Here is a 15,529-nt window from a genome sequence, read left to right as displayed (position 1 = left end):
TTAAAGGCTCATCTTCAAATAATTAATGAAGATATTTTGTCTGTAATGTCTCACATGTACTATATAAATAAATAAATAAAAAAACATTTTAAAGATGGCTGATGCAGGTATTAAAACTTTAAAATATAACAATGTTTCAACCTTCTTATGTCATCTCCAGGTTAAGAAAGAGTTTGCAAAATTTAAATTACCATTTTTTTCCTTTTTGAATGACTTCAAATTGTGACAGGAAACTATTTTTGTTTATTCTAAATAGCATAAACATCATAGCAGTGTATACCTGCTTTAATTTAAATTGTATTTGTAGCATTTCCCTTTGAACTGTCTAATTAAGAATCCCACCATGCAAATTGTAAATCACTCAGTAAACGTGTAACATGCATTACCCTATCAAATTATGTAATTCACAAACCACTTGCAATCTTACATCATGAAAATTATCTCATTTTGTCTTATTCTTACCTAATCTACCCTTACCTAATTTTTGCATTTTAGTTCCTTTTATAATAATAAATAAAAATACAGATGAAAAAAATATACAGTAATTATTCAAGTTGTCTTTTTGTTGGCATCAACTGTCAATGAAATTAAATCCAACTTGTTTTTTAAGTGCTGGTATTACTACACTATACATTTTTTTTATTTAACTAAATAATGCACCCAAAGATACACAACAACAAAACAGACAACGTCCTTTAGCTATCATAAATCTTCTAGCTTTCTAACTATGGAATAAGAGAGATTCAAAATTCAGCTGAGCTTGTTCATATGTTCATAGGGATAAGGTGTGAGATGAGAGTGAAACAGACAATACTCTTACATTAAACAACATAACACAATACAACCTTTGATAGATTTAAACTTCCACTTTCAATTCATTATGAATAATAGTTTTAAAGGTCAGAGAGATCCAGTGTAAATTTGTGAAAGAGAATATGTAACAGGTGGGAATAGTAGGTAGGTCTAATTTTCTACTTTATGGCATCATAAATAAATAAGATTGAAATCATAAAAATAATGCTTTGCCTAAGTACAATTATATTGTAATTAGTATTTTATGCTAAACTCCATACTTCAAGTAGGTGTGATGAATAAGAAAAGATGGAAGATCTTAAGGATTCTTTCAAATATCTGCTTATGAAATTAACAGATTAAAATTTATACAGTATTAAAATCTGATTTATTGACTGTGTTTTAATGCCATGTTTACTCATACATCATGATAATAAAGTAATTTAAATTTTAAATGTAAAGAGTTGTGACATGCACACTTTGAACTGTAATTGAAAATAGTTGCCTTGTAGTAACAATTAGAAAAATTATTGTATTATACATTAAAAAACAGTAAGATTAAAATTATTTTGTACACATAGAATGGCATTATTTTATGCTATTCTAAATGGCATAACATAAGCAAAAAGTACTTTAATAATTTTTTTTTAATGGAAGATACTAAAATTTTGTTTCAGGTGCAGTAAAATATACCTGGGTGAATAGAGTTAAGGCATGGGATTTATGTGAGGAGGTTAGTGAAAAAGGAAAGAGGAAGAAAAATCCCTGTGGTATTAGGAAAAGTGAAGCATAAGTACAATCCCATCTGATAAGTATCAATGGCAAAGATTGGCAAATCATTGTTGAACAGCCAATTACAAAGGGCAGAAAGGTTGGAGAACAGTCAGAAAAATAGAAGTGAGAGATTAATCAATGATAAAAGACTGCCACTTTCAAGCACTTAGAATGAAACAAGAAGATAGTTTCATAATAGTAGAATCTGACCCAACAGGCAACAGATCTGACAAATACTACATTTGTTTACTCATACATCATGATAATAAAGTAATTTGAATTACTTAATGATAGGTTAAACTAAGTAAGGATGAAGAGAGCAGAAGTGGTGAAACAGGCTCAGCTGACAAAGAGAAGGGAATGAACCTTCACAGAAAACCCCTCTGGAGCAAGATGAAGTGTCTCAGAAAAAATTAAAAAAATGAAGAGATGAGAAAGATAAAGACAACATTACAAAATATAAGGAATAAAAGAGTAAAACAGAAGACAAAGGGCTTTACCCCTAAGCAGGCCACATACATACTAAAGACAGAAAATTCAGAAATTTATGCAAGAATGTCACTGAGTCAGTACAATATTATGAGAAACATGAGACATTTGAATGCAAATAAGCTGTTAGAGAAAGGAAAACATAAACTCCAATAACACAAAAGGTAGAAAGGCAAAGCAATCCCAAGAACTGTATTCTCACAGACTCTCTTTGTAATCTAAAGATGACCTAAGGTCAAAATGTTGTTCTGTATTTTATTTTAATTGAAGTTTTAATATTCATACTAGCCATCTTTACAGTACATTTTTACTTCAAGTGGGTTTCTTGTCATCACAAATTTCAAAAACTGAAGTCATGAAGTGAATAACAGAAGTATTAAAGAACACATGCAAAATAAGGAATGAGTATACCTGAAAATTAAATTCAGAAAGAGGCTGGAAGATTAATTCAATGAATGATAAGGCACTGCCCAAAATAAATCAGGTTAAATTATTAATTTTCAATTGGACATTCATGACTGAGGAGAAAGGAAGTTTGATGAAGAAATGGGAGTAAGAGAGCTAGTAAGCTTGTGACAATCTACAAGACACTGAGCAAAGGCCACAATATCCCCAATAGTCAACAAGCCTCCAGAAGCCATAGTAGAAAGAAGGGCTATGTGTTTAACATTATCACAGAAACAGGGTTGAGTAGAAGTTATCATCAGTTGATAATTTAAAATAATAATAATAATAATAATAATAAATGCTTTTGAAACAAAAGTCAATGTAAAATTAAAATCAAAGTTTCACTAACAAATACACATTGAACTTATGAGAAACTTGAGCATAACTGTTCACTGTAATGTTGAGAAAAAAAAATTAAGTTATCATAAGTGCACATACCCAGTTAGGGTTCCTGTGCATGGAGGTTATGTTACCTCCTCTTTATTAGAGAGCAATCTTTGTGTAATGGTGTCATTATGCATTGACAAATTCATATTAAACATATTAAAATGGGAATTAGTGCAAGGCTACTGACAAGCAAATCTCATAATGAAATGGGCAAGTGAAACAATATTTGTTGGGGGGGCAAGGTGAGTTATCCTTTCAAAATTACTATTTTACTGTAATAATACCAATTATAGTGACTAATACTCTAAGTGGCAACTATATACCAAATAATCCATTCAATACAAAAGATTACCCCATGAAATAAAGTTCTTCTGGAAGTATGAATTACTTAACAAAACTAACATTTTATGACTGAAGCTGTTGTTAGTTTCTTCAAACAGTTATTAAGAGTACAACTTTAATTCTTACAAAAAAAACATTGAGTGTAAATTACACTATACTAGAGACTAAAAGTTCACTGCCACATCAATTTCAGCTTAGAAAACTACAAACTGTAACACAATAGGCTCTACAATGGTACTTGAACCCACCTCAATCAATCCAAATTTTTCTTCATTGTTGTAGTTGTATCGAGTTGCCTAAAATAGATATAAATTAGCAAGGTGACATTTTTGTTAAAGCATATAATTTTCAACATAAATAACATCACATTAAGCACATCACTCTTATTCTTTATTCATGCCCACTTTATGTAATATTAAGTATCAAACTTTTTGACTTCCTGCTAACAAATTTAAAATGCAGAATTAGGTTTTGCAGATGATCAAAGTTATAATAAATAAAACAAATCAGTAAATTCAAGGTTGTTATGATGTATGTTTATTCTCAAGAAAAAATACACAAAAAATATAATATATATAGTTCCTCCAAGCAAAGTTAAAACCCTTCAGTACAATTTACATAGCAAATTTCAGAACACTCAAATAAGTAAAGGATATGCTAGCAAATGGATATTTTCGACAGTATTTAAAAATTGAACTCTAGCAATTTTTTGTAGAGGAAAGAAAAAACAATTTTGTCAATAATTGCAATTGATAACCATATTAAACTGCTTACATGCACCTATAACCCCCATCCCTCCAATAAAAGGATATACTAATGGGCTCAATTACTTAAATTTATTATTCCTTAAAAATACAGTAATTTAAAATTTAATGTAATGAAGATTTTTATAATAGCATATTCACTTTCTATTAGATTTCAGCAACTGTGTATTAACCCTTTGCAAGGAGCTCTATAATATACAAGTTCACATACACATTTGGATACATTAAATATTTACCCTACAATGTTTGATACTGTATGTATACCTTCACAAAACTTAGCATGGTTTATTTATTTTTGTACACAAAAAAATTAGATCTTTTAATAAATATTTTTACTAAAGATTTGTTTGTGTAAATAGTGTTTCATTACTGGTATGAGTGCATAGTTATTTTTTGTTACAATTGGAAAACTATTCTTTGTCCCAAAAAGTTAAAATATTATTAGTGTAATTTTTAAAACATCCTAAATATATTTCATATGTTTGCTTTTAGTAAAACTTTATATATTGTCATTTTCCATACCCTATATGGGGCAGTCTGTCAACTGACCGACCTTATAACCATCATAAAAAAAATATTAGAAACCAAACATGTTAGGTTTGTTTCATGCTAGAATGATTATATATCATAACACAAAAATATAAATGTTCACTCTAAATAGCTTAAGTCTCATAACATTACATTTATTTATTTTTTTAATATTACATTGACCTTCTAGTCATGCCTAGCTAATATAAATTAATGTGGTGCATGTGCACTCATGTTAATGTATCCAATAACATAAAACTGACTCAATTTTGGTTGTGTTTCAGTGAAATCGTATTTTGTATTATATAATGTATAATAATTTAAATGTTACTGTACATGTATATAGATTATTACTTTTTGGAAATAAGTTATGAAACATTTTTCTTAAAATACAGAACAATAAATGACAAAGAAAATTATCTCTTCTAGCTACAACCATTGAACTCTGTTGCTGCTTAACATGTCGCTAAACTTTGTAAAATTTCATACATGAAGAATATGAAACAAAATATTTATTTTTGGGTTTTTGTATATACAGTTGAATAACCAAAAAATCATAAATAACTACACTAATACCAATGAATTCCACTAATTTGTTAAGCTTAGTAATTAAACTGTATTTAGCTCTGAAAAAGTACAAAACTTCAAACAGACTAAAGGAACAACTTACCTCCTTGAAATTTTGGACTGAGAGAATGTGGTAGCCTTTTCACAAATTAAAATAGCTGAGAAAATCACTAGGGGGACATTCTAATCTATTGATTGGTTATTCACGTCATATATTGTATTAAGTGTATTTATAGGTGAATGGGGCCACTGTTTGTTTCAATAGATAACCCATAGCTCAGCAAAATAAAAAGATTAGGTAATTTGAGTTCCTAATTTGTATAAAACTATTAGCTTTGTATTTTGATATCGCAAACATCTAATTTTAACTAGTTTTGCATTCAAGATACCACTTGAATCACTAAAATCTATATTTAGGTTGATTCTTTCAATATTTAGTTTCAAATTAAGAAATTAACTTGAATATTAATATTTGAGTTACAATCTACAATTTGATTCAAAACTTTGACATAAATCATAAAATAGTATTTCAATAAAATTTTGAATGCAAGTCAACAAATGCGATAACATGCACTTTGACTCGTAACCTGTCACAAAAGGTTAAACAGATAAACATTTGTTGGTCAAATGGTAGAATATGATTCTCAAAATCTTTCACTGCTATATCCCAAATTAACTAGCCTCTTTATTTAAATCCTCACTTAATATCATGTTGAGTCCATCTTTCATTTCTATAACAACCTGGAATATGCATCTCCAGTTTTGTGCTGAACAAAAATTATTACTAAGGTTGTTTTCATGTTCTTCAAAGCAATTTTAAACAAGTGCATTCAAAAGGCAGAAATGACTCAAACAGTAAAAAAAACTGCCACAAGAATGATCATTATACATTTTTCTCATTATTTCATGCAACTTACATTGTTGTAACACAGATAGGATTAAGATCCTTATGAAATTTTCTCCAGATTATAATTCTACCAGCAGAACAAAAGAGTGAAACTCAATTCACCAAATGTATCATCTCAAGTAGCTGCTGTACCTAGTTTTCACAGAAAACATGCTTAAGTTTGCCTGTCATCTTAGATATGCAATTTTAAAACAAGTCATTAATTTTCTTATCACCATTTCTGTAACAATTTTTGCTCAATGGGATTAAAGAATCAAATCTTGATCACTGTAAAAGGAATTCATTTACTATGACTTAGTCTAATGTCTTTGCATGTTAGTAGCCCATCCAATCCTCTTTTTCCCTCCATTTATTACAAGTATTTAAGCAGACAGACTTTTATAGTGGCAGAAGCATTTAATATTGACTGCTACTCTTTACACATCACAGAGGCTTGTGAACATTTGCTTGGGAACTAGTCTTAATTACTTATGATTCTGTTACATAATCACCTGTTACTATAATATTCTTCCTTAAAAGTTTGGATGATCCTTGTTCTTAACTGCTACCTTAAATATTAATCATGTCTACACCCCGATATTTAAATACTAAAAACATGCCAGTGACATCTCATTATCAACATATTTTGCACATATGTAGTCTTGTATGTAAGCATGGAAGTAACCAATTTATATTATCATAATGTTTTTCTTTTATTTTGCTGGTTCTTTTAAAATTATGAAAAAAAAAAGACCAAGTCCAATCCATATATTGATAAGTTATTTTATTTCTTTCTCGATATTTCTATAAGCTGTTCTCACATGTATGCTGTTGTACCTTGTAGCTCTAAATTTACAAATGATGTTCAACTGAAAATGCCTTACTAATGGTACTATAGCTAATGAAAAGATAACACTCAACCAAATAATTCACCAAAACTGAATACCCCACTGAACTAAACTGACTTACAGGCACTCTACCAACTGGAAAACAACTGACTCAGTTCTCCCTAGTCATTGTATTTAAAATATATTATTGTTTCTACCAACTGGAAAACAACTGACTCAGTTCTCCCTAGTCATTGTATTTAAAATATATTATTGTTTCTAGATACTTCACAAAGTTACAAGAACTTTCTGCCACAACAATTATTATAAGATTATGAGTTGAATATTGGACAAGAAAAGACTTGAAATTAGCTAATGTAACTACTCTCTTCAAAGGAGGTAACAAAAGTTATCCTAGTAACTATAAGGCCTATTAGTCTTGCATCAGTTATGGGAAAAGGTTTGGAAAGTTCAATAAAATATACTTTTCAAAGTCATTCAACAAAGTTTAGAATTTTGTCAGACAATCAACATTGTTTCACTAAAAAAATTACTTGTCATACAGGTCTTCTGACATGCTTTGAAAATCTTACTGTATATGTAGATGAGAGTAAAGGTGTAAATTTGGTGTATCTGGATTTTCATAAATCATTTGACAAAGTGCTACATAAAAAGTTTATAAAAACTTCTCTACAGGTGGGGTGTAAGTTGACCAATTGGATAGAAAGTAGCTTGATGGAAGAAAACTGAGTATTGTTATAAATGGAGTTCAGTCAAACTGGATTAACATTACAAGCCTTAGAACTCAGTTGTAGAATCATTGATCTTTTTTACTTACAGTAATGACATGGGTGAAGTAATGGTCAATAAATTAGTTAAATTTGTTAATGGTAAAGGTTTTGGGTGTTGTTGGCTGCAAAGAGGAAGCTGCTGCTTTACAAAAGGATTTAGATAATTTAGTGAATTGGGCAAATAAATGGTAGGTAGGTTTTAATTATTATAAATACAAGATACTGCATGTGGGTTACACATTGAATCACATGTATGATTTTGATTGTGATAACCATTACAGTGCCATGAGAAAAAATCTTGGTGTAATGGTTGATCATTCTCTTAAGCCATCCAACCAGTGTGCTGTTGCTAATAGTAGGGCAAATAGGATTTTTGGTTGTATCTTCAGAAATGTTGAATACAAGTCTGAAGAGGTTATAATTTCATTGTACAAGTCATTGGTTAGGCCACATTTAAAATATTATGTTCAGTTTTGTGCTCTTTATCTTAGGAAAGACACAGAACTGCTACAAAGTATTCAGAGAAGGGTTACTAAAAGGGTATCTGGGATTGAAGGGTTGTCACGTGAAGAGAGATCAAGATCCTTATCATTATTTTCTCTTGAAAAATTAAGAGAAGAGGTCCAATTGAAATGTTTAAGATTGTAAAAGGAATTAATAATGTTGATGCATCAACATTTTTCATAATTAAAAGCAAGAATTATAGAACTAGGGGCCAAATACAGATTTATGCAAGGTAAAAATCATTTTCAGCTAAGAACATTTTATTTTTCAAATAGGGTAGTTGGCCTACAGAATGGGTTGCCTTCAGAGGCAGTAAGTTTTAATGAGTTTAAAAAAAGGCTTGATAGATATATATGAATGATAAGGGCTCCCTTTAATATTTTTTTTCATTTATTTATTTAGTAGTTTTCATTTGGCTTAGAGGATTGAACATTCGTGATGGACCACCAGATCACTTTTAGTCCCTAAACATTATATATTTCATTTGTATAACCTATAAAACTCACTAAATGAATATCTACCTTAACATTAACCAAGTATGTGCTCAGCCAATTTGATAAACCTTCCAATCAACACATAACCTAAAAAAACACAATATAAATTAGTTTTCATTTCTAGATGGACTACATGTTATAATACAGTTACACAATATTTGTACTGTCCTAATTTTCATTTGGTTTCATTTCTTTACAGTTGCACTTAGACATTCTTAGAGTACAGCAATACATATTTACTGCATAGCTTTGCATAAACAAATTATCAAGTTAAGAGAATCTAGGTTGAATTAAACAATCATGCAGTACAATGATCACAATAACATAAGTAATTTGTTTAAAGTTTTTCATTTATATTTTCTTTTCTAGCTTAGACGTTTCTAATTTTTAAATTTGGGTTACTTTTATAACAAATGAAAAACGAGTCATTTTGTACATCTGTAGAATTTTGTTCTCATAAGAAAATGTCTGACATTCACTAGGCCTACTTTTTCCTTTTTGGAACAATAGTGTCCTTTCACTAACAATTTTCCTTAATTCAACATCATACAAAATAATGCCACACATAAAAATGTTCTAAATCTAGTGTAATTTAAGTGGTTTTCTAACTAAGTAATTCTGGTAAATTATTTCAATTTTTCAAAAGACAGGATGTGTTTAGCAGGTGTATGACAAGTCAGTTTCACTTTGCTGCATATATCTCAATACACAAAAAATGTAAGAGGCTTTAAAGTTTCATTTAAGCTTGTACATCCATCAGATACATAGGCTGCATAGAGATAGAAGAAAAATATAAAATATGCAATTTGGAGCAAAATAGTGTTGTGTTATATAAAGAAGTGAAGACTGAAAATTTATTAAATATGTTCTTTTCAAATTAAGAAATTAAAGCTTGAATAATATTAATAGTTCAGGTGAACCATATTTCAACATGAGGTTTCTTCACATAAGCTTAAAATAAAGCTGTTTAATTAAATGTTAAATATAACTCTTGTTCTCTGAACTCAAAACCTTCTAAATCTGCCATAACTGCCACCACCACCAACTCCTCCTCCACCACTTCCATAACAACCTCCATACGGTCCACTTTTTCTCTGTGTGTATATCATCATAACTTACAATCTGACTCATCTCACACACAGATGAATAATGCCTACCTGGTGATTTGCCAGAGAAGAAAATTGATAATTTTCTAATAAATATAACAACATTTTCAGAAACAAAATGAATGTTTAACTATAAAAAAAATCACAGATCTCTGGTTTATTCTTAAGTTCTGTAAACTTCTCACTAAATTCCATCGTTATTCTCTGCAACAGTTACTTCTACCTAGTTTCTCACAAAACCATAAATTACTTCTTCCAACATTTTATTCACTTTACACCAATGTAAATAGTTTATAATATGTTCTACACACTGGTATTTAAACCTCTCCTTTGTAATAGTTGTTCCAATCCTTTTATGGCCTTATAGCATTTGATACAAATGAAGGTCTGTTATAATAAACTTAAACAAAAAAACAGGAAAGGAATGAGACTTGGTTAATTGTATTTTCACAAAAATAATTTCTTAGCAAATAACCTACATTTCAGAATGGGCAGAACATTTTTTTAAAATAACTGATAAATTTTGTTTACAACTTACTCTCTCGTATTCTTCAGCCTCATAAGGACATTCTTTATTCTGATGATGATCAGTTGGATGCATCAACTTCCAAGAGTACTGTAAAATTGCATATCAAAACATTTTTACACAAATGAAACAAAAATTTAATTAAATAACTAATGTTTTGAACAACTGATAATAATAATAGTTGTAAACCTAAACAGAAGTATGTACCAACTTTTGATTAGTTTGTTTGGTCTTAATGAATATTCCTTTAATACCTTCTTATTAAAATACGATTAGTGTTTGGATAAAAGGTGACACCATCACAATTAATTACCCATTATTATTCAGTATATTAACATTTTCATCTTGTGTGTATCCTTTACAGTAAGTGTATTAAACACATTTTAAACACCATCACAATTAATTACCCATTATTATTCAGTATATTAACATTTTCATCTTGTGTGTATCCTTTACAGTAAGTGTATTAAACACATTTTTAGTCTTATATTCAAAAAATTATTACTCTTCGTTTTGTTTATGTTATACCAACTGATACAGCATAACATTTTAGCTAATAACCTATCTTTAATAGTATAAAAATTTAAGTTCTAATTTTATAAGGCAATATTTTTAAAATCCTGAATTTCCCCTAGTGAATCATGTGACATTTTCATCCACTACCACACAAAAAACTATGAAATTAAATAAATCACTCACTGTAAAATCACAATTAATTACCCATTATTATTCAGTATATTAACATTTTCATCTTGTGTGTATCCTTTACAGTAAGTGTATTAAACACATTTTTAGTCTTATATTCAAAAAATTATTACTCTTCGTTTTGTTTATGTTATACCAACTGATACAGCATAACATTTTAGCTAATAACCTATCTTTTAATAGTATAAAAATTTAAGTTCTAATTTTATAAGGCAATATTTTTAAAAAATCCTGAATTTCCCCTAGTGAATCATGTGACATTTTCATCCACTACCACACAAAAAACTATGAAATTAAATAAATCACTCACTGTAAAATCAATATTGCTCAGACAAACCAAACAAAGCTGTTGAATTTAAAATCAGACCCCTCATGCCAAATCCTCTCTTTTAGGATTTAACAGTTCTCCCTTACATTTAATTCTATATTATATCTATAACCAACAGAAAGTTAAGGTGTTTATCTATCAAATGACTTATCCAATTACATTTTGTTTTAAACAGAGAATTGTCAACTTCACTTGCAGTACAAGCTTTATTCCCATGGAAAAGATAATGACAAGCATGGATGAATTTGTGAGGACTCTTGTTGTATTGTTAAAAAGCCAGAAAAACTGAGAGTTAAGGAAAATTCTGTTTTTTTTGCATTTCATTAGTCAGTTCTTTGGTGCATTATTTAATTAAATAAACATTACTTTGAATTACTACTAATTGCATAATATTGTAGGGTTAACTCTCATCAACAATTGACAGAAAGAAAAAGATTGGGCAAGTACTTTATTTCTTGTTTTTAATGTTTATTCTATATTTATTATTATAAAAGTAATTAAAATATAAATAAGATCTTTAGGTTAGTTAAGGTTAGATTAGGTAAAATAACACAATAATGATAATAATATTTCACAAGGAGCATACATAAGCAGCTCAAAATAAGTCATGTAATGTAATCGTATAGTGTAACAAGTTTCATGTTCACCAAGCAATTTACAACTTATAATAGCACGAACTGTAGTTAAACATGATTCAATGGGCAATAAAACAATAAAATTTAATTACAAATAGATGTATACTGTTATAAGTTTAACATTACAAAAGATAAACAAAAAGATAAAAGTTTTCAACAACAGACTACAACATGAATTCGAACTTGAAAACTCTCATATGCCAGAAAATGTTCTACCAACTTAGCTAAAGGGTTACACCACTAGTGCTACCTAGTAAGACACTTTTTAACAACTCAAACTACCACATTCTTCTCCTCTCATAAAAATATCCCACAGATAGTGGAATGAACACTAGTAGAGTGTCAGTTTTTCCATGATAAATACCTTTATTTATATTTCCTCACTTCAGATTTATATTTAAGACCTGTATCTTGAGACAGCTGGAATGGATATTAAAACTTTTAAAATAGAGAAGAGAACAACACTCTGACCTTCTTAGATTATCACGAAATTCAAGACCTCTTGGTACACAAGTTGAATAATATACCAAATGAACTAAAAGGTTAACCCATAGCATTTGCTATGGAGGTATTTGTAACAACCCACACTACTACATCCTCAAAGTATCATTGCCAGGCACAGACAGCTAAATGGATGAAGTTGCCTTTTATCAGTGGAAAGTGTGCAGAGTTTCTAGAGCAAATTTGACCACTCTAGAGTAACCAGAGGGCTTTGCCATGTTCACGTTTTACTTGCTAAAAGCAATATATACCTAGTGTCGGTAAATAAAGATCATTAAACAGATCATTGTTTCAAGCTAGGAATCCATGGTAGCCTTAAAAGCCTGCTATTAGATAAAAACATCTTACTCCCAGCAAGCATGAAAAGTGTTTTTTTTTCCTTTTATTAGAACTATTTGAGCTAAGTTTCTTCTTACATTTAAAAAAGAAGTATAAAACATTAACATTCATTTTTAATTACTCAAACTAGTGTTACTTTATATTATTATTCATTTAGAATGAAAATCATAATCCTTAATCTTTGGAAACTCAAAGCTCAGGTACCTTTAATTTTGTATTTAAAACTTAAATAAACATGATTCTTTCTCTTCAGAAACTAAAGACAGTTAATTCCAGTTATCTCCACTTATTAAGAAAGTGACAAAAATTACACTTTCCTCTTGAGTAATGTAAAGTAGTCATAGTTACACAATCTTTTCATCATGCTGTGAAAAATACACATTTAATAAATGTTATCCATTTTCTCTTAGTTTATTAGCATTACTTTTCAGCATATTTTACAAATTACAAAAAAAAGTGGAACTACTATGTTTTTACATAAAACAGTGTTTTTCAGAAGTAATTAGCTGACCCACATTACTGATGTTATTTCTGTTTAAAATCTTTTGTTTACCTAATATTTTAGTATACAGAACCTGTAATAAAAAAAAAGATCATAAATCCACAAAATTTATTGTATAGTTTAGGTGTGTGTTTAAAAAGCCAATAGGGTTTCATTCATTTGAGCTTTATCAGCTATTTTAGCTACATAAAAATACTTCAGTAACATGTGATGATAATATATACATAGAAACAATTTAATAAGAATTCCTCAAACAGAAGTACCAAATACAGAAAATTCAATAGATAAAAATTAAATTGTTTGTGCTTCAAAGGAAAGAAAAAAGTAAAAGCATAATTCACTTGCAAGAAAATCATATGTAGCACAATTCATTTGAAGAAAAAATATTAAATTCTTAGATTAAAAGAGATTCTCATCAACAGATATAGATTATTTAATTAATATAGCTCAAAAACACATTTTCACATAAATATAATATATTTGAATAACAACACACATTTAAAATCAATGAAAACAACAAACCAATTCTGTAACATGAGTTGTCCAGTCTGATAGCAGTTGTAGTCCTCTCAATGCAAGGTCAGTTAAGTCTTTATTTTCTACATCTGTTCGAGGAGTTTCTTTAACAGTTGTTGTAACCTAACCATGAAATAAACCCAAAGGTAAATCTATTAAAATAATCCTGTGTACTTACATATTATGAATTCATTTTAGAACTAATACATATTTCTCACATATTTCATCAAAAGGTTCATCAAAACTATTTTTTAAAAACAGAAATACTTATCACTTACCATAATGTATTCACAAGTATTTTTCTACATCTTACCATGAAAGACCCAAGCAATGTTTTCCTAAATATTTAAATTATTCATGATAACTCATTATATATATTCAATTCAAAGAATGATTAATGTTTTTTATGCATGTGTATATTGGAATCTAATAATATATATATATTTCATGTTTTTTGTTGTTTCTTTTAAATGTACTTTCACAGTTTATATGAAAGTATTTTATTAATATACTACAGTACTACATGGTCAGTTAAAGCCACAAATATAAACGATTTCAGTTAGATGTCTAAATGTTCAGGAATTTAAATAAAAAAACTTCATGGTTCTTACATATGGTTGAAGCTTCACACAAGTTTTTCAAAAATATGAAATAACTGTACCCCTTTATATCCATATCCCCTTGTCAGAGTATTTGGAACCAATTCATAAGGCAGAAAACTAAGTTTTATAAAATATTAAAAACACAGTAATACCAAAAAACAGATGCAGATTGTGAACTTAAAATATTTCCTTCTAAAATTGAGAAATTAAAAACTAGACAATAATATAAATATTTGAATTATCTAATGTTTTTTATGCCAAGCTTACTGGTTTAAAAAGTAGTTTAATTAGATTTTAAATGCAACCCAGTAAAAAGGTTATGGCATACAAGCCCACTGCTAATCTACATCAAGACAGTTTATTATTTCAAAGTAATAGAATAAACCCTTACCATAACATAACTAACAGAAGCATTATAAGTGACCCTTTGTTATGAACTCCCTGCAGCTGAAAAAGACTCTGCTGCACCAAAGGATGTATGAAAGGGCTGATTAGACATAACAAACGTTATGTTCAACCAAAATGAGATGTCAAGACTGAAAAGACGTACCTATGAATAAACCTGGGTGATTGATGGACTTTGATAACCAATTAACCATTGAGTTCATTCATTTATTATTTGATTATTCTCACATGAAACTTATATGTAATAATCAAAAATTATAATAAGTGGGTGTAGTGTCCTATAACTCTCTATTGTTTCCTAACCAAGAGATAGCCAAAGTTTCAACCTATCAAATGACATGTTACATTACTTTCAGTACAAAGTGTCATCTATTTCACTTTTGTTTTTAAAGTTTATCTTCTGGTGTTCAGATCAAAAAGCTTAGAGAATTATTCTAAGGCCCTTACATCATAGTCAGAATGCCAGATAAATTATAATAGTTATAAGACACTGTTTGCTTTGACATATTATTCTGTGTTCTAAGGTGCATTAATTAACTAAAAATTATTTAGTATACAACTATTACAATTACAAAAAATTAAGCTTATATTTCATCAGCAACTGATACCAAAATGAACAGAAGGAAAGTGCTGTATTTCTTATGTTTCATGTGTATTTTCTATTTATTGTCATAAAAGTAAATAAAGGTTAACATTTTCAGACACCAAAAATATATTTCTGATAATACTTACCTCTAGTAACACTATAGCTTTATCCTAACAAACATTAATC

At 28.9% G+C, this 15,529-nt stretch overlaps 1 protein-coding gene across 2 annotated transcripts in view; it reads right to left on the bottom strand.

The window, feature by feature from the left end:
* Positions 1-15,529, bottom strand: part of Cyfip (Cytoplasmic FMR1-interacting protein Sra-1) — a 203,359-nt gene that overhangs the window by 125,016 nt on the left and 62,814 nt on the right. For both annotated transcript variants that reach the window (XM_076454172.1, XM_076454181.1), the window contains exons 9-11: positions 13,757-13,873; positions 10,237-10,314; positions 3,480-3,527 (exon numbers count right to left, since the gene is read on the bottom strand). In XM_076454172.1, coding sequence (XP_076310287.1) covers positions 3,480-3,527; positions 10,237-10,314; positions 13,757-13,873 — 243 coding nt within the window. The remainder of the gene's footprint in view (positions 1-3,479; positions 3,528-10,236; positions 10,315-13,756; positions 13,874-15,529) is intronic.

The sequence above is a fragment of the Tachypleus tridentatus genome, chromosome 1 (genome assembly GCF_004210375.1).
Source record: "Tachypleus tridentatus isolate NWPU-2018 chromosome 1, ASM421037v1, whole genome shotgun sequence".
NCBI classification, from domain to species: domain Eukaryota; kingdom Metazoa; phylum Arthropoda; class Merostomata; order Xiphosura; family Limulidae; genus Tachypleus; species Tachypleus tridentatus.
Note: the sequence above shows the minus strand (reverse complement) of the source record. Positions and strands in the feature narration are given on the sequence as shown.